The sequence below is a fragment of the Amphibalanus amphitrite genome, unplaced genomic scaffold, assembly GCF_019059575.1.
Source record: "Amphibalanus amphitrite isolate SeventyFive unplaced genomic scaffold, NRLGWU_Aamphi_draft 000316F_arrow, whole genome shotgun sequence".
In the NCBI taxonomy this organism is placed as follows: Eukaryota; Metazoa; Arthropoda; class Thecostraca; order Balanomorpha; family Balanidae; genus Amphibalanus; species Amphibalanus amphitrite.
This window is the reverse complement of record NW_024881811.1, coordinates 250,651-270,368: the sequence shown is the minus strand read 5'-3', so window position 1 is coordinate 270,368 and position 19,718 is coordinate 250,651. Positions and strand designations below refer to the sequence as shown.

Genomic DNA, 19,718 nt, shown 5'->3' with positions numbered 1-19,718 from the left:
GCGTTTTGGCCATAACTTTGCCATTTATGGGCCGATTTCGACGAAAATTGCAACATTGATGCATTAAAATGACCTGTGCCACAAACGGCGCTACGAATACAACAAACTCATGTGCGTCGTTTTTGTCTCTAGTGCGCCACTTAAGCTACAGTGGCTAAGGTCGAGGAATATTACGCGTATTTATTTCAACGGGCCGATTTCGTCGAAACTTGCAACGGTAGTGCACGAAACTAGGCAGCGACACATATGAAGCGAGACAAAAATAGGCTGTTGTGCGCCATTTTTGTCTTAAGTGCGCCATTAACTGCCTAAAGTGGCTAAAACTTAAGAATCTCATCATTTTCATGCATTAATAAATTACTGTGAGGTATGCATGTAACGTCTCGCGCCACTTTGGTCTTAATTGCGTTAGCGTTTCGGGCATGTGATTTGCGCGTTTTGCGGTGTTTGCGTTTTGCGGCGGGCGGGTGTTTTGTGTTTTTTTGCGGTGTTTGTTTGACGGTGGGCGGACGGGCGATGCGGGCGTTTTTCGCGTGTTTTTCGGTGTTACGTTTTTTTTCGGTTTCCGGCGGCCTGGCGCTTTTTGCGGTGTTTGCGTTTGGCAGCGGGCGGGCGATTTTTTAGGCGTTTTCGGTTGGTGTTTAGCGTGCGTGCGATGCGGGCGGTTTATTTTTGCGGCGTTTTTGCGTTTTTTGCGGTTTGTGGTGGTCGTGCGATTTTTTCGACGTTTGCTTTGGCGTTTCGGACGTGCGTTTTGCGCGTTTTGTGGTGTTTGCGTTTTGCGGCGGGCGGGCGGGCGTTTTGTGTTTGGCGGCGGGCGTGCGGGCGATGCGGGCGGTTTTCTTTTTTTGCGTCGTTTGCAGTGTTCAATTTGTTGGCGGTTGGCGGCGGTTGGGCGCTTTTAAGGCGTTTTCGGTTGGCGGTTAGCGTGCGTGCGATGCGGGCGGTTTTATTTTTTGCGGCGTTTTTGCGTTTTTTTTTGCGGTTTGCGGCGGGCGGGCATTTATTTGTGTTTTTTCTTCTTGCGACATTTGCGTTGGCGTTTCCGGCGTGCGTTTTGCGGTGTTTGTTTGCGTTTTGCGGCGGGCGGGCGTTTTTCACAATTCAAAGTCCCAACCTTGGGGCCGCAGCGCTGCTCGAAAAGCGCTGCCCTCGAGTAGCCCGGGGCTGCCCGCGGGGATGCGGTAGACCGCGCCCAAAGCTGCGGCCCCGGCTTGGGTCAGCGCAGGCTGCCCCGACTCGGCTACCTCACGTTACCGGGGCCCTGGCTTTGGGCGCGGCTTCTGCTCATACTTTGTGGTGCGGTGGTGGTGCGTCGGGCCGCGCGCTCTGACTTCGGCCAAGATAAATGCGTCAGCTGATCATTGTCATTTCTGCCACTTGCGTGTGGTGAAATGGGGACTGGGGTCATAACTTAAGAGACGGCTTTTTTATATCAATTATTTTACATAAAATCATATTTCAAACCATAAATAATGTTCGACAGCCAAATAAAAGAAACAATACCAATACAGGCTTACAGTTTAGGCTCGACATTGTGTTGTCTACGATTAGACAGCTGATAACTCATTCCCGTACGTCGTAACTCTATAATGACCTTTGCTTATTGTCACATGTGCGCCCCATTCGCGATTGTTGCCGACGCCTGTTTGCAGGTCAGCCCACTACAGTTGTTACACATATCGAAAAACCGATAAACTTTTAGGCGAAAAAGGCACTAGTCCAGGCCCATTTTTGATTTTTTTTTGCGATATTAGGTAAAAACAGAAGCTTCTTATCCTAGGAAAAATAAAATGGGAAATCTTTCAAAGGTGGCACACTACCTTTAACGGCGTCAAATTGAAACTGACTTCAGACTGTACTGTGTATGCATTTGGCCCATACCATTAGACAGATAGTGCATCGGCCTGAAAAAGTTCAGTAGGTAACAATATCTATATAGGTTTAAGTTTTTAGCCGGCCGATCCGTCCCCCTGTCGGACGAAAATGTACGTACAGACTACAGATATCCCAAACATGGACAGTTTTGCTGCTGACTGCTGAGCCCCCCCCCCCTGACAATATCATAAAGCTACACCCCTGGAGAGCCCTCACAACCTAGAAGGGCCCAAAATGGCAGCCCAGACATCATAGGCGGCGGAACGATTTGAGACAAGGGGGGGGGGGGGGCACCAGCTCAAGGAGCCAAACCTAGGGTACCCCCAAATCCTGTTTTCTCATCGGATTTAGGCCACTTATTTTTCGTCACAGCCCTGACACGATGATTTTTTATTTTTTCTATTTTTTTTTTTACTAAACGAAAATGGCAGAACACCCCCGTATGTGTGGTTAACTTTAAGCTGATCCTCAAGTACCCATGTGTTTGTCTCTTCCTTATTCTCGTTTGATGAATTCCATTAACCCTCGCCCGACGAGGGGGGGGGGGGGGTTAATGCAACCCCCCTAAAGTTTTTCGCAAATAACGTAAAAACGGAGGAACATTTTCGCACCTTTCCTGAAAATTTGAAGTCCCAGTCTTTTCAGGTCAGGTCACCAGGTCACAAAAACCGGTACAAGGTCAGGGGAAAATTGGACTAGCTTAGCGGCAACTGAATTCCAAAGTTCACTAAAATTGGTAACAAAGTATACCATTCGATGCGCTCTGACGTCCTGAGTTCACTGGTGCTTTTATTTTTGCTCTATCTTTGCTAGGTAAAAAGTTATAAGCGAAAAACTTTTAACATGTTTAAGCAAAATTTTTGCATTGATACCCACAAAACCCCCTAAATATTGACTTAGAGTCACCAAACTTTCCCAGGGGCGAGATCTCCCATGGACCCACCTACCCTGTAAATTTGTCGTTTCTAAGTGCCATAGGAGCCAATCGCGAGGGGGGTCGTACCAACCCTCCCCCCTCCCCGTCCGTGTTATGGAAAAGGCCCTCGCCTGGCGAGGGTTAATCCTACATGTATCAAATTACCAAGAAGCCATTGCAGTACTAATCAGTGGCGAATCCCAGGGGGGAGGTCACATGGGTCATGACTTTGGGCCTGGGGTCACCACATGCCTGCCAGGAGCACCAGAGGCCTGACAGCCGACAGGGGCACCACAGGACCGCCAGGGGTACCACAGGCCTAGCAGGGGCACCACGGGCCTGTCAGTGGCACCACAGGCCTGTCAGGAGCACCATCGGCCTAGCAAAAGCACTACAGGTCTTCCAGGGGCACCACAGACCTGCCAGGGGCACCAGAGGCCTGCCAGGGGTACTATCGGCTTCGCAGGGGAACCACCAGCCTCGCAAGGGCACCATGAGCCTGTCAAGGGCACCACAAGCCTGTCGTTGGCATTTTAGGATTGTCAGGGGCACCACAAACCTGTCAAGGGCACCTGCGTTCTAACAGGGGCATCACAGGCTCGCCAGGGGCACCACAGACCTGCCAAGGCCCAGGGACACACCAGGCCTAGCAAGGACACCACAGGCCTGTCAGGGGCACCACGGGCCTGTCAGGGCCCACGGGCACCTAAGTCATGTGCAGGGCCCACCGTGGGCTTGTCAGGGGGCAGGGTAGGTAGGTACCACAATCTTTCCAGGGGCACCAGCGGCCTAGCAGGGGCACCAGTCATCACACGACTAACCAAAAATAAAGAAAATAGAAAACTGAAAATAGAGCACCACCAAAATTAAGTGGCCGAAATCCGTTGAGGTTTTCATTTTGGGTATAGGTAGGGGCACCACTTCGATTCATGACCCTTCCCTTGGAGTTTTCCCGAATCCGCTCCTGGTACTAATACATCAAATTTAAGGGGGGGGCACCTTGCTATTGGTGCCCCCCCTTGCAGAATTCAAGGGGGGCACGGTGCCCCGGTGCCCCCCCGTTCCGCCGCCTATGCCAGACATCATTTCACGTGCTGGAACGTTTACAACAACAAAAAATTTTGCCCCTCATCACTGCGGGGGGGATCCAGGGCGTCGCAAGTCCATCTACGACACGTCGCAAGTTACGACACATGTCCCGTCGCAAGTTGTGTCGTAGCGAAAAAGGAGGGATGTTGAGGAAAGAGGGGTTTGTCGGAGGATACGACAGAACGTAGCTGCGACGAGGCTTAAATACCCGCTTTACTCGAGAATTTAAAAGGCTACACGATCAGCTGATCCCGTAGTAAACGTCAGTAAGGTCGAAAACTCTATCACGCATAAAGAAACATTCGCCCTTCTGGTTTGCGAGCTTATGAGACAGCAAGGTCAAGCATGTTCTCTAATTCTGAAGCTTTGTATTAATTGGGTGACTTGTGGTTGCTAACGCTCACGTGATTTGCCATAAAATTTGGGATCGATCACAGGAGCTTCGTGGCTATAGGGCATCTAGAATCGATGCTTTAGAAGAAATGAGTTCCGAGAGTTTGAGGTCACAGAGAGGTAAGAAATTTGTAGATGGAGGTCACAATTGGAGGTTACAGAGGTCATCTGGGACACGTCAGGTCACAGAGGTCAACTTGGGGTCATCACAGAGCTCAATTGGAGACCACGGAGGTAATCTGAGACACGTCAGGTCACAGAGGGCAACTTGGGGGCACGTCAGGTCACAGAGGTCAACCTAGGGTCATCACAGAGCTCAATTGGAGGTCACGGAGGTCATCTGGGACACATCAACTCACAGAGGTCAACTTGGGGTCATCACAGAGCTCAATTGAAGGTCATTGGGGCCATCTGGGACACGTCAGGTCACAGAGGTCAGCTTGCTGCCATCAGAGATGTCACTTAGAGGTCACAAAGGTCATATGGGACACGTCAGGTCACGGAGGTCAACTAAAGGTCATCAGAGAGCTCAATTGGAGGTCATCTGGGACACGTCAGGTCACAGAGGTCAGCTTGGAGTCATTAGAGAGCTTAATTGGAGGTCACTGAGGTCATCTGGGACACGTCAGGTAACAGAGGTCAACTTGGGGTCATCACAGAGCTCTATTGGAGGTCATGAGGGTCATCTGGGACACGTCAGGTCACAGAGGTTAGCTTGGGGTCATCATAGAGGTCACTTAGAGGTTACAGAGGTCATATGGGACACGCCAGGTCACAGAGGTCAAGTTGGGGTCATCACAGAGCTCAAATGGAGGTCATCTGGGACACGTCAGGTCACAGAGGTCAGCTTGGAGTCATCAGAGAGCTCCATTGGAGGTCACGGAGGTCATCTGGGACACGTCAGGTCACAAAGGTCATGTTGGGGTCATCACATAGCTCTATTGGAGGTCATGGGGGTCATCTGGGACACGTCAGGTCACAGAGGTCAGCTTGGAGTCATCAGAGAGCTCAATAGGATGTCACGGAGGTCATCTGGGACAGGTCAGGTCAAAAAGGTCAACTTTGGGTCATCACAGAGCTCATTGAAGGACAGGTCATCGGGGTCAGCTGGGATACGTCGTTTTTGGAATTGGGAGAATATTTTGGGGGATGCCCCTTGCAACGTCCAAGACCGCCTTTCTGGATTCGCCAGTAGTTGCTGGAATGGTGTTAGGCTACTTCATATCCCTGAATACCCCAATAAATGTGAATATAGCATATTATGCACCATTTTCAACACTCTCGCTGGCACGGATTGAGGCCTCATAGACGACCCGTCAGTTCAAGCTCTATAACTCGCGTTAGCGTCAACGGATTGCAACCAAATTTTCAGGATCCAAAGTTTAAACAATTTTACACCTACCATTTCGTGACCATGACCCGAATGACCTGTGACCTGTGACCTCTTCCTCAAGGCAAGGTCAACTTGCGACACAACTTACGACTGCTATTTCAAATTCGTAAGTTGTGTCGCAAATCAGGCTATTTGCGATAGACTTTACTACTTAAGTAACGCTACTCATCGATTGATCCCTTCAAAAACGACTTACTACACAACTTACGACACGTCGCAGCTACGACGAGGCTTACGACGCTCTGGATCCCCCCAGCGCCGGGACAAGAAACTGGCGGGGGGGGGGGGGGCGATTCGGCCCCCCCCTTAGATCTCGGAAACTAATGGACGGATTTTGATCCGGTAAGCGGCATTGGATTGCTCTCAACGTGGACTACATTGGCCGTTTTCACGACGGAATAGCAGGCATCTATTTAATCCCCATTTGATCCTTTAGTTCCTCAGGAATTTTAGTAGTTCTTTTTAGTAGGTTCCCCAGCTTTCGAATGAATGGTGCGTTAGTTTGCTATTTTTCTATTAAATATCACATCGATTTACTTTATCTAAGGATTTATCACTAATATCAACATAAAGCGTAAGCACAATTATAAAATTATGAAATTATTAAATACTAGTACAATAGTTAAAAAAAGATACTGAGTTGCCAGGCTACAAAGAATATATTCATTTATGGCGCACGACAGACATTTAGAAAGCAGCGCCCTGTTTTATTGCACGCTGCTAGCCGCTTCCATTGGGTTTTGCAGGCCGACGTCATTGGTCGTTACACGTATGATGTCACGCGACTTGTGGCCTGTCACGGCTCTTTAACCCGCGCCCGGCTGGGGGTCCTGGATTTCCACGCCCTGCTGGGGGGGGGTGTTTGAACACCCCCCCTTGTAACTCGGCTCCTGGGCCACGTAGCGATACGCGGAAGGCGGCGTTCGAAAGAGCGTAAAAAATAATGACGAAATCACTTCGGTCAATTTTTTGGTCAGGTCAAAGGTCAGGTCACCAGAGGTCATTGAAGGCAAAATTTCGCCGATTTCCAGGTCGAATGTCGAAAATTTCCAAGAAGCCAACGCATAACTCGGGAACCAATAGAGCTACAGCGCCGCGGAAAAGCGCATTCGATAGCTCTATTAACGCCCTTTCTGAGTAATTCTCTCAGATTTGACCTAACGTCAACGGTTTTGCCTGCAGGGGGCAAAAACTGCAAAAATAGCCGATTTTTTCGGAAACGGTTTTTCTGCAATAACTTTTGACCCAAGCCTTGTACGACCTTACTTTCACCGGCATCGTGTTCCTCTCGTCAAGACGCATCGAATGAACTATAACTTGACCTTGAAAGGTCAACTTGAAAATTTGACCTCAGGTCAAGGTCATGACCTGACCGGAAAGGGTCATGTTGCATATCAGTCGATCCGTATCGTCAAGCTGAACACATCTAAGGCGTTTTCATCGCTCTAGCATGCCTCTATCAAAAGTTATTTGCGAAAAACTGTTAGATACAATTCGTGACCTAAGATGACCTCAGGGCATAAACAAGGGTCACGGACACCATTTTCATGTTCAGTGTGTCTAAACCCCTTGTAATTCGGTGTTTGGGAGTGTTTATAATGTCTTTCATCCCAAAGAGGCGCATTTCAATTTTCTCCCATTGACTTATAATGGGGAGGTCGCAAAATTGACCTGACCTTAGGTCATCGACATCAAAATTCTGAGATATACATTTTGTACATGCTATTGCTCTTAGCAATCGCTGAAAGTTTCAAAGCGATCGGTCACTCGGTGTAGCTATGGCAGACATTGAAACTTTTTATGAGGTGAGGTCACTTCAAGTGACCTGGTGACCTGACCTTGAATGACCTTGGTCTGAATTTTTTACAACATGTGTAGAATTGATGTATGATAAGGTGTACCAAAAACGGCGGCGCTCCGCGCCGCCGTTTTTGAGATATTCGCGAAAAACCACAAGGGGGGTGTTCAAACACCCCCCCCCCCCCAGCAGGGCGCGGGTTAATGATCTCCACTAAATGAATGCAACAATGGCCTTTTAAGTTGATCTCTGTGGCCATCTGTCTATGGGGCGACCAATATGAAAGTTGGGTGAATTTACCGGGGTTACATGACTATGAGCAAGCAAATGTGTATCAGGAATGGATTTAGGTGGAGAATTGCGCTGGACCATGAGTGCTCGAACGCTCCCAATTCCACGCCGGTTTGGCTTTGGAGCCGAGACAGACGATGCGGGTCAAGGTCACCGCTGGGGTAACGGTGGATTGGCTGCGCCCGAGCACCCGTAACGCGGCACAATTCTCCATCTATGGTTTTTCCTATTCGCTCAGCATTGTGATAGGCGTTCGTAATAGCATTTACTCTGCTCATGTACCTATCCCCGGTTATTTAAAAGAAGTTTTTGTGGGGGAATATCACGGCTTTAGGTACTCGGTGGCCCTATTCACGACTTTCAAAGAATGCTCCGATAACTAAACACCGCACAGACCTACTGCATTAGTGAATCTGACAGAAGGTCTGTGGAATTACATCCCCCCTCACCACACCCCTAAAAACTCATCCAGTGTCCAAAACCACTTTTATCGACTCGCCAAAAAAAAAAACACACACACACACACACACACACACACACACACACACACACACAAAGCATGGGGCATGTCAGCTCTCAGTTCATTTATCATTGTCTTTACCATGGTTCAATTGCATTGCGCGATTTAAAGCACGTGAGTGCCTATATAGTATATATGTAGAAAATAATATCTACAGCAAAACATCCAAAATTACAAAGGCTACAATGCTTAAAAAGTAGGTTCATCAAGGAAGCCCATTTTTACTTGCGTTGTGTTCCCAACCATGCGATTCCAACGCGGGCTATTCGCAACGTCTGTTAAGGCACGTTAACAACTGACAAGCCGCCACCGCTGCCACTTATTCATAGATGGTTGATATCGCAGCTTGGGCGTCAGCAGCGCGGCCCACAACGCGTCGGCGCCAGCGCACGCAGCTGTTGGCACTGGCGGCAGCCGGTGTTGCGACTTAACGGCCGGCCGGCCCCATGAAGGAGAAGCTCTTGGTGAAGCTTTGTGATCGCCTCATGGCCGCCTTGGATGTCATCTTTCTTGGCAGATCCATCCGTTCAGATGGTACGGTGCAGTCTGGATAAAGGACGAAGTCCAACGCCGCTAACCCCGCGACCGCCACCCCACAACGCGGCCGCAGACCGAACGGGCGTGAGGGCCGTAAGGGCCACCCCGCCATCCGGTAGGTGGCTGAGCAGCCGGGCGCAGCGGCGCCTGGGCGGCGGCCGTGCTGAGATGAAGTCCCAAACCGCCATGTCGCCATCACCGCCATCACCATTGCTGCAGCTGTTCCCAACCGCCTCAATCGCCGCCGTTTTGCCAGCAGTCGCGCCGCGGAATGGCAGAAGCTCCAGAGTAGCCTCCAGCGCCCCTCTCCGCACGTGTGCAGGTGCACTGCGGCCGCCGGGTCCGACGTCCAGGCAGAACATGATATTTCCATGCTGCTCCGACGGTGGGCTGGTCTTGTTTGGGCGTTCCTCCACTGTGACGTCGGTCACGCCTGCCCCGGCCAGGGCGCAGAGGCCGACGTGTCACCATCCGGTTGCAGTCCTCAGTCGGGTCGCAACGTGTACCTCTTCCGCAGCGTGGAGCGCGCTCCCGCTGGGCAGCGATACAGCCAAAAGTAGCATAGCATGCGGGCGGCCAGCGCTGCGCCGGACAGCGGACCCATGCCGGGGGTATGCCGGTCTCGGCCATTAGCGGGGTCGTCGGGGCCGAGGCTGTACATACAGCTGGTGACCGCGTGAGCCGCCAATCGAAGCTCACGGCTTATAAGCTCGACGCGGGCATCACACGCCGTCCCGATGGGAGCTCCACGACGCCGCCGCGAACTCCAGCGCGGCTCGCAGCGCGAAGACCAGTACGGACGGCCGGGGCAAACGGCGTGCGGGAGTCGCAGGCGACGTTCTGCGGACAGAAAGGGTTGGGCATAAGCTGGTCGGCAGGACACTCTTGAGCCGAGCCTTTGATGTAATTACAGATGATCCAGAAGCATGCACAAAAATTCATGACACACTATTCTCATTTATGTATTTGCTACATATGATATGATATACCAGCTCATGATCAGTGACGCATTCTGGGCAATATGTTCTAAAGTGAAGTAACTGAAGTTACAGCTTAAAAGCTTAAAAAAACAGCTTAAAAAAAACACACACATTCGATAGCTTATGAGAATAACATGCCTTGTGTGCTTAATGCAGGAAAATATTTTTTTCACTTTTTTAGAAACAGCAAAAGAGTTGTCAACAAGCCATGTCAACTATCTAAACAATTTTTATGGAAACTGCTCTAGCTAGCTTAAAGTTCCACAACGTTTCCGGAGCACCGTACCCAAACTCAGTTCATGTTACAAGAAAAAACAGTAATAATGCCTCCTAATTTTGAATGAAATATAGGTATGAGTAATTTGATTTGGAAAGCAACAAATTTCCGCACATCATTTTAGCAAAATTACTATTTTCTTCAGCCATCAGGTTACACAAAACTATAGTTAACTTTATGATCTAGTTTACACAAAACCAAAGCCCCGATTTTAACAAACGTAGATAAAATTTAAACAATTTTAAAAAATGTATCGTGGAGAAAATGAAAAGTGTAGATTTGTAAAGCCGGGATATTTCAATTTCACGGATTAGGCACTTAAAGAAATATTTTCACCTTTCTTTGAGCCACCAGCCTTCACCCAAGTTTTACACGAATGTAGTGAAGCAGACAATGTGGCAACTCAAAATTGTGATGGTTGGAGATAATTATGACGGTAAAAGAAAAAGCAACACAAGGTTCCTTACCCTCGTTTTTTCACATGGGTTCAGATAAGGCTTCAACTGTTGCCGACCTGAGGAGCTATAGGGACTTGAGCTTTCCAAAACTCAATTTCTAAGGGCACTGAGCAGTGTTTGGCTTTCACACGAATGCGATAGTAAGTTATATGAAGTTGACAAAGCAAGCAAAGCAAAGCATGATGCCCCGCGCGTCCGCCCGCGACCACGCCCCGCGTCCGACTCCCGACCGCCGCGTGACCCGAGGCGCCCGGCGGTCACGTGACCTACCGGCCAGGGCCCTGTTTCACCGGTGATAGCAGCAAGCTGCCGCGACCTTGGCGGCGGCATTAAGTGACGTATGAGCCTAAAAGTAAGAGTTTACGTAGTCATGATAGTAAATATATTTTTGATATATATTTTTTCAATATGATGTATTTAAAAGAAGTTGGGTTTAGGAAAAATTTGGACATTAACTTCGAACATTTGGCTGATGACGTAAAACAATATTGCGGCAATCGTGCGCCAGAATTGCCCCTTACGTCAGCAGTATGACGTCATCACATTACGTCAGCTCGCGCAATTTGAGAGCAGCGTGCTGCTATCACCGGTGAAACAGGGCCCGGGACTGCAAACGGCCTTCACCACCATTCTTGTATGACGTCATATCCTACTGAGGTGCTGATTGGTCGGAATTAGATACCTGAAGGTAATTATCTGCCGTAGTTATTTTTGTTTCATTGTTTTGCGTGTTTTCTTATATGAAATGTAATTAAAAAATTTGTCATATTTTAATCACCATTAAAACATAACTGAATAGGTATAAAAGAGAACTCGATATATACTTTCCTTGTTTTTAAGAATTCCGGAATTAGATACCCGAGGGAGCAAAGAGGGAGCAAGTTGCCACGCTGATTTAATACCTCATAGTCGAAAGGTGGGCTACTAGAACCAAAAATTGCTGTGTTTGTAAATAAATAAGTGATTTGAGGGCAAAAAATGCCCGGATTTAAACTTCTAAAATTATTTTGAACATAAAATATTTCAGTTTGAGGGATGTTAAGGCCTCTAAGGGTAGGTACTTTTTAGGTATCAAATAAGTTCCTCTGCGAAAGTTCCGTCGTGAAAACGGCCAATGTAGACTTTTTTTAATATCAAAAACGAAAAAAACCTTGAGACCCACAAAAAGCCAAAATTTTCCGATTTGGCAGAGTTTTCAAAGAATGAGGTCTAGCTCAGTATCTAGGAAAGTCAGAGCAAAACGGAAAAAAGCAGCTGATAGCTGAGGAAATTTCTTTTCGAACAGCTAACAACAGATTTCAGCTATTTTTGATATTTGAGGCGCTAGGAGTCAAAAATCTAAAAGCGTATTTTATAGTAACATCACTTTTGCGTCAATAACTTCTGAACCGATAGTGATAGCCTGAAACGGTAAACGCCGTTGCAGTTCTCCCCTGGTGACCTGACCTGAGGTCAGATCAACTCAAAATTTTCAGAAATGTTGCGTAAAAGCCTTTTAGGAAAAGTCAGAAAATTTGAGCTTCTTAGCTCAAAGCGTTTGGGAGAAATAACCAAAAAACCTCAGGGGGGCTCCTGAGGCCCCCCCCCGCCAGGAATAGGGTTCACAGACGATCAATTTCATCAAATTTATTTGCTATTTTACAGACTCATAGCTCGTACCTACAGCCCCACAGGGAAAGACGACTTCTCAGGAATTATGTCTGAACCAATTGCACGGCGTTTAACCCGCGCCCGGCTGGGGGTCCTGGATTTCCACGCCCTGCTGGGGGGGGGGTGTTTGAACACCCCCCCTTCTAACTCGGCTCCTGGGCCACGTAGCGAAACGCGGAAGGCGGCGTTCGAAAGAGCGCCAAAAATAATGACGAAATCACTTCGGTCACTTTTTTGGTCAGGTTAAAGGTCAGGTCACCAGAGGTCATTGAAGGCAAAATTTCGCCGATTTTCAGGTCGAATGTCGACAATTTCCAGGAAGCCAACGCATAACTCGGGAACCAATAGAGCTACAGCGCCGCGGAAAAGCGCATTCGATAGCCCTATTAACGCCCTTTCTGAATAATTCTCTCAGATTTGACCTATCGTCAACGGTTTTGCCTGCAGGGGGCAAAAACTGCAAAAATAGCCGATTTTTTCGGAAACAGTTTTTCTGCAATAACTTTTGACCCAAGCCTTGTACGAGCTTACTTTTACCGGCATCGTGTTCCTCTCGTCAAGACGCATCGAATGAACTGTAACTTGACCTTGAAAGGTCAACTTGAAAATTTGACCTCAGGTCAAGGTCATGACCTGACCGGAAAGGGTCATGTTGCATATCAGTCGATCCGTATCGTCGAGCTGAACACATCTAAGGCGTTTTCATCGCTCTAGCATGCCTCTATCAAAAGTTATTTGCGAAAAACTGTTAGATACCATTCGTGACCTAAGATGACCTCAGGGCATAAACAGGGGTCACGGACACCATTTTCATGTTCAGTGTGTCTAAACCACTTGTAATTCAGTGTTTGGGAGTGTTTATAATGTCTTTCGTCCAAAAGAGGCGCATTTCAATTTTCTCCCATTGACTTATAATGGGGAGGTCGCAAAATTGACCTGACCTTAGGTCACCGATATCAAAATTCCAAGATATACATTTGATAGATATTGTTACCCTTATTAATCGCTGAAAGTTTCAAAGCGATCGGTCACTCGGTGTAGCTATGGCAGACATTGAAACTTTTTATGAGGTGAGGTCACTTCAAGTGACCTGGTGACCTGACCTTGAATGACCTTGGTCTGAAATTTTCACAACATGTGTAGAATTGATGTATGATAAGGTGTACCAAAAACGGCGGCGCTCCGCGCCGCCGTTTTTGAGATATTCGCAAAAAACCACAAGGGGGGGTGTTCAAACACCCCCCCCAGCAGGGCGCGGGTTAACATACATAGGCGGTCCCAGGGGGGGGGGGGCACGGGGGCCATGCCCCCCCCCCCTTGGTGCTGAAAGGCGGGGCCATACTATCTTTTGGCCCCACCTTTCAGATCGAACAAAAGTCCTAGAAAGCTTTTTGTATGTTTCATTTTCTTTCTTGCGCCATCAAAGGACGTAAATTTTACTGATGAGTGGGCTCAGCTTCGCATTCTGTCAATTTGGCGGTCAGCGTCGCTGGCACCGCTTCACGAGTAAGGCCGGATCTTATATGGAATATCAGCGTGGGTTTACTTGAGGCTCTCGTAGGCCTAGCAATGGCTGGCACGAGACCCTCTTCGGCAGTGGCGGGTGGGCCCTGCCAAATGAGCGTGGCTCTACGACACTAAAGTAAGACCTCATGGGTTGGTGCGGTGCACCTCAGATTTCAGAAGCCCGGTGGTGACGCCGTATGCCGGCTTGGTTTCTTAAGGATTAGCGTGGGACCTCCGGGGCCTGCATATAGTTTGCATGAGCTAGTATGCAATCTCAGAGGCCTGTGTGTAATGTGTATACAGTGGAGGTCGCGTGGGGGGGGGGGGCATCAGGGCCATGCCCCCAAAAAGGCCAATAAAGGGGCCATCATATCATTTGCCCCCCCCCCCTCAAGCAACCGATGGGCCTCCATAGGTGTATGGGGCCCTGGCCCTTATTCGATCGTCATGAGGCTAAAAAAAACCCACTCCAAGCTATTAATACATATAGCTCCCACACCGGTCTTTGACCGTCCTACACTGACCTCTGAGGGAACTTCAGTGGCGGTCAAGCGCCCACGTTGGCCGCTAAGAGCCAACATCGACCTCTTAACCCTATTCCTGGCGGGGGGGGGGGCCTCAGGAGCCCCCCCCCCTGAGGTTTTTTGGTTATATCTCCCAAACGCGTTGAGCTAGGAAGCTCAAATTTTCTGACTTTTCCTAAAAGGCTTCTACGCAACATGTCTGAAAATTTTGAGTTGATCTGACCTCAGGTCAGGTCACCAGAGGCGGTTTGGTGACGCTACCTCAGAAAAGTTTGCAATCACGCCAGAGCTAGAGTTTTTGACCGATCAATTTCTTCTCTTCAGGGTTTAGTTAGGGTACCAGTATGTGCAATTTGTATATCTCGGAATTTTGATATCGGTGACCTAAGGTCAGGTCAATTTCGCGACCTCCCCATTATAAGTCAATGGGGGAAAAATCAACTCCCTGTTTTTACCACTAAAACGGGTCGGAATGGCCCCATATACCATACATGACTTCATATACGATCAACCTTCACTACCTTGAGGTCTGTTTTGCTGTTGGGCAGCTGTGAGGTCATGTAACGTCATCAAAGGTCACCAAAGGTTTTTGGCCAATAACTCCGTACAGGAACAAGATACAGACGCGTGGATGGTCTCATTGTGTTCAGCTCGTCAAGACGCATCGAATGATATACATGATGACCTTGAGGTCACGTGACCTGAGGTCAACCTTTGACCTTGACCTTTCGAGGTCAACATATATATCATTCGATGCGGATTGACCAGAGGATCACGATGATGCCCTTAGTTTGTTCCTATCTTGACTAATTCGAAAGTTATTCGAGAAAAACTCTCTCCATATCTAGTGCCTCCATTTTGACTTTTTCGACCCCTGTGACGTCATCTTTGACCTGACCTGAAAATGACCTTTGTAAAAATTGTAGATCGTGGCCGTGCGTATCCGATGCCGTTTACCGCTTGTCGCTATCTTGCTTCGTTCTCGAGATCTCAGGGGGGGGGGCGAATCGGCCCCCCCCCCCCGCCAGTTTCTTGTCCCGGCGGAGCCCGCCAGGAATAGGGTTAAGCCCCACATCTGGCCTATGAGGGCCCCTAACCGGCCTCAGGGGCCCCAACCGGCGTCTGAGCGTCTCACACCGGTCTCTGGTGGCCTTATTTCTGTCTCTGGTGTCCTAAGACGAGCCTTTAGATCCAATGAGGGCCCCGCACTGGCTGCTAAAGACCCGATGCCGGCCTCTAAGGGCCTGCATTGGCCTCTGAGGAGGGCCCATCTTGGCCTTTGATGGCCCTCTGCTGGCCTCTGGGGTCCAACGACGGCTCATGCCGGTCTTTTAGAGCCCCACGCTGACATCTGAGGGCCAACAGCCTATAATGAGTAAGGACCCACATTAGCCTCTGAGAGCCCAACTCGGTCTCTGATGGTCTCAAACTACTGGCCTTTGCAGTTTGCAGGCCCTGTACTGGTCTCTGAGGGCCCTAATATGGCCTCTAAGTGAAAACATACATGGGTGGGCTTCTGAAGATCAGAGGGCTTACGCAGACTCCTGTACAGTGTACAGCCTTACGTTGGTCCTGATCGAGATCACTTTACGTCCTGATGGTCCCGCGTAGATTCCCTCATATTTCGACATCGGGACCCCATGAGCCGTTGTAGTTCTTGGGGCTGGCAGAGACTGATGAAATCCTCAGGGCTCAGGGCCAGTCTTTTCAGCATGAGGACTAGGCGGGTTGAGTGAGCCCCAATAGAGCCGTTACGAAGCCCGCAGGAGTCGCGCGCGGCCCTCAGATGCCAATTTTGAAAGGCAGGAACATTTGGTCTCCAGAGGTCGGTCACTAGGTCATCGAAAATAATTGCGTTTTAGGCAAGCTGAATTTACTTTTTGTGAAGTTTTTTGACTGCATTTTTGGTAAAAGCTTCTCAGATCATGATTTCATGTAATATGGACACAAAAACAATCGGTGCACACATCAGTATACACACAGACATACACAGACATGCAAACACATTTAATTGACCTTGACCAAACTTGACCTGAAATGACCTCAGCAGCAAAAATCTGGTCGGGTAGTGTGACAAAGAGGTTCTAGCTGGCTTGGCACCAAAAAACAGCATCGTCATCGGTATATGATAAGCAGCGCACTTGATATCCAACGGTGACCCAAAACAGCAACATTTTTTAGTTTGACCTAATCTGGAAGGTCAATGACTGACCTGAGAAGGTAAAACTGGGTATCATTGGATTTGTCTCTTCCCAAAGAATCTTTTTGGTCTTTACCACTATGCTCTATCTCCAACAGAAACGAAATGGCGCGGGGGTGGCAACCCCCCCCCCCCATGTGCGTTCTAGGATGGGAAAATGGCATGTGCGGGCGAGGGTTAATTAAAATGAGATGGTTGTTGTCTGCGGTGCATGGTTATTTTTCTTAGCGCGTGTCATTAATCGAAATGGCCGCAGGTGGGGCAAGATGAGCCATTTTCACCTGGGGGAAGATGAGCCGGATAAGCCATTGTTGTCTCCGCTGTCGAAAACCAAACTGAGCTGCGCTTGTTTCTACTGAATAAAAATTTTAGGGAAAAAATGACCTGAATATTTCCTCAATTATTTTTGACGCCCTTTCGAATGCCGCTTACCGCGTGTCGCTGCGTGGTCCAGGAGCCGAGTTAGACGGGGGGAGGGCGTGAAATCGCCCCCCCCCCCCATTACGACACGGAAAACTCAGGCCACCAGCACGGCGCGGATTAAGTTTTCGTCGTGCTCGGCCGCTTTTTGCGTGAGTTGTTTGTGAAAAACCGAAGGGGTTCGGTTTGAACCCCTATAAACGCGAGATTAATGTAGCCGTAGGCCGAGCTAGAATCGACACTGCAGCGACAGACGAAACTCAGCAGGTAACATACGGACTCCCCGCCCCGTGTATCAGCCCGCGGCCAGGTGTATGTGTTTGTGTGGTCTGTGCTGAACTGCCTATCCCCGCCCTGTGTATCAGCCCGCGGCCAGGTGTATGTGTTTGTGTGGTCTGTGCTGAACTGCCTATTCCCGCCCTGTGTATCAGCCCGCGGCGGGGTGTATGTGTCTGTGTGGTCTGTGCTGAACTGCCTATTCCCGCCCTGTGTATCAGCCCGCGGCCAGGTGTATGTGTTTGTGTGGTCTATGCTGAACTGCCTATTCCCGCCCTGTGTATCAGCCCGCGGCCAGGTGTATGTGTTTGTGTGGTCTGTGCTGAACTGCCTATTCGCGCCCTGTGTATCAGCCCGCGGCCAGGTGTATGTGTTTGTGTGGTCTGTGCTGAACTGCCTATTCCCGCCCTGTGTATCAGCCCGCGGCCAGGTGTATGTGTTTGTGTGGTCTATGCTGAACTGCCTATTCCCGCCCTGTGTATCAGCCCGCGGCGGGGTGTATATGTTTGTGTGGTCTGTGCTGAACTGCCTATTCCCGCCCTGTGTATCAGCCCGCGGCCAGGTGTACCTATGTGTTTGTGTGGTCTGTGCTGAGCTGCCTATTCCCGCCCTGTGTATCAGCCCGCGGCCAGGTGTATGTGTTTGTGTGGTCTATGTTGAACTGCCTATTCCCGCCCTGTGTATCAGCCCGCGGCGGGGTGTATACCTATGTTTGTGTGGTCTGTGCTGAACTGCCTATTCCCGCCCTGTGTATCAGCCCGCGGCCAGGTGTACCTATGTGTTTGTGTGGTCTGTGCTGAGCTGCCTATTCCCGCCCTGTGTATCAGCCCGCGGCCAGGTGTATGTGTTTGTGTGGTCTATGCTGAACTGCCTATTCCCGCCCTGTGTATCAGCCCGCGGCGGGGTGTATATGTTTGTGTGGTCTGTGCTGAACTGCCTATTCCCGCCCTGTGTATCAGCCCGCGGCCAGGTGTACCTATGTGTTTGTGTGGTCTGTGCTGAACTGCCTATTCCCGCCCTGTGTATCAGCCCGCGGCCAGGTGTATGTGTTTGTGTGGTCTATGCTGAACTGCCTATTCCCGCCCTGTGTATCAGCCCGCGGCGGGGTGTATATGTTTGTGTGGTCTGTGCTGAACTGCCTATTCCCGCCCTGTGTATCAGCCCGTGGCCAGGTGTACCTATGTGTTTGTGTGGTCTGTGCTGAGCTGCCTATTCCCGCCCTGTGTATCAGCCCGCGGCCAGGTGTATGTGTTTGTGTGGTCTATGCTGAACTGCCTATTCCCGCCCTGTGTATCAGCCCGCGGCGGGGTGTATATGTTTGTGTGGTCTGTGCTGAACTGCCTATTCCCGCCCTGTGTATCAGCCCGCGGCCAGGTGTACCTATGTGTTTGTGTGGTCTTTGCTGAACTGCCTATTCCCGCCCTGTGTATCAGCCCGCGGCCAGATGTACCTATGTGTTTGTGTGGTCTGTGCTGAGCTGCCTATTCCCGCCCTGTGTATCAGCCCGCGGCCAGGTGTATGTGTTTGTGTGGTCTTTGCTGAACTGCCTATTCCCGCCCTGTGTATCAGCCCGCGGCGGGGTGTATATGTTTGTGTGGTCTGTGCTGAACTGCCTATTCCCGCCCTGTGTATCAGCCCGCGGCCAGGTGTACCAATGTGTTTGTGTGGTCTGTGCTGAGCTGCCTATTCCCGCCCTGTGTATCAGCCCGCGGCCAGGTGTATGTGTTTGTGTGGACTGTGCTGAACTGCCTATTCCCGCCCTGTGTATCAGCCCGCGGCCAGGTGTATGTGTTTGTGTGGTCTGTGCTGAGCTGCCTATTCGCGCCCTGTGTATCAGCCCGCGGCCAGGTGTATGTGTTTGTGTGGTCTGTGCTGAGCTGCCTATTCCCGCCCTGTGTATCAGCCCGCGGCCAGGTGTATGTGTTTGTGTGGTCTATGCTGAACTGCCTATTCCCGCCCTGTGTATCAGCCCGCGGCGGGGTGTATATGTTTGTGTGGTCTGTGCTGAACTGCCTATTCCCGCCCTGTGTATCAGCCCGCGGCCAGGTGTACCTATGTGTTTGTGTGGTCTGTGCTGAACTGCCTATTCCCGCCCTGTGTATCAGCCCGCGGCTAGTGGCCTGTCTGTGTGACGGTAGCTGACGGCTGGCGTTCCCACATGTGTTTTTAGGTATTGGACGCCATCGGAGCGCCAGGTGCCGGCCGGTGACAGGCCACGCGCCCTGCAGGGATCCAACACCCGCCATATACGCCTGATCAGCACTAAATGCCAGAACAGAACTATTGTATTCATACAGCGGAAGGTCACTGAACTTCTCAACACTGAGCGCTGCTGGGTGATAATATATTCTCCATAAAATTAGGTCGATTTTTTTTAATAGACTAGCTTTCAGAGCAGAAGGAGAAAAAGGAGAATTTAGCTGCAAAAGTTCAGCGGGTCCGTCAAAGCCGGAAACAGCTTGCTCCACCAAACTCACCTCAACTGCGTGCGGCAGCTCCCACCAACCGCAGACCAAGCCCGTACTATGCTGTAGTAGTACCATCCCCAGAGCACTCGAGTCTCATAATATCGAGCGCTGGAGGGAGCCGAACCCGGACTCTCACTATACCTA

At 49.9% G+C, this 19,718-nt stretch overlaps 1 protein-coding gene across 3 annotated transcripts in view; it reads left to right on the top strand.

Moving 5' to 3' along the window:
• Positions 1 to 19,468, top strand: part of LOC122388279 — a 48,422-nt gene extending 28,954 nt beyond the window's left edge. For all 3 annotated transcript variants that reach the window (XM_043379211.1, XM_043379212.1, XM_043379213.1), the window contains one exon: positions 19,277 to 19,468. In XM_043379211.1, coding sequence (XP_043235146.1) covers positions 19,277 to 19,315 — 39 coding nt within the window. In that variant the 3' untranslated portion in view covers positions 19,316 to 19,468. The remainder of the gene's footprint in view (positions 1 to 19,276) is intronic.
• The last annotated feature ends 250 nt before the right edge of the window (positions 19,469 to 19,718 follow it).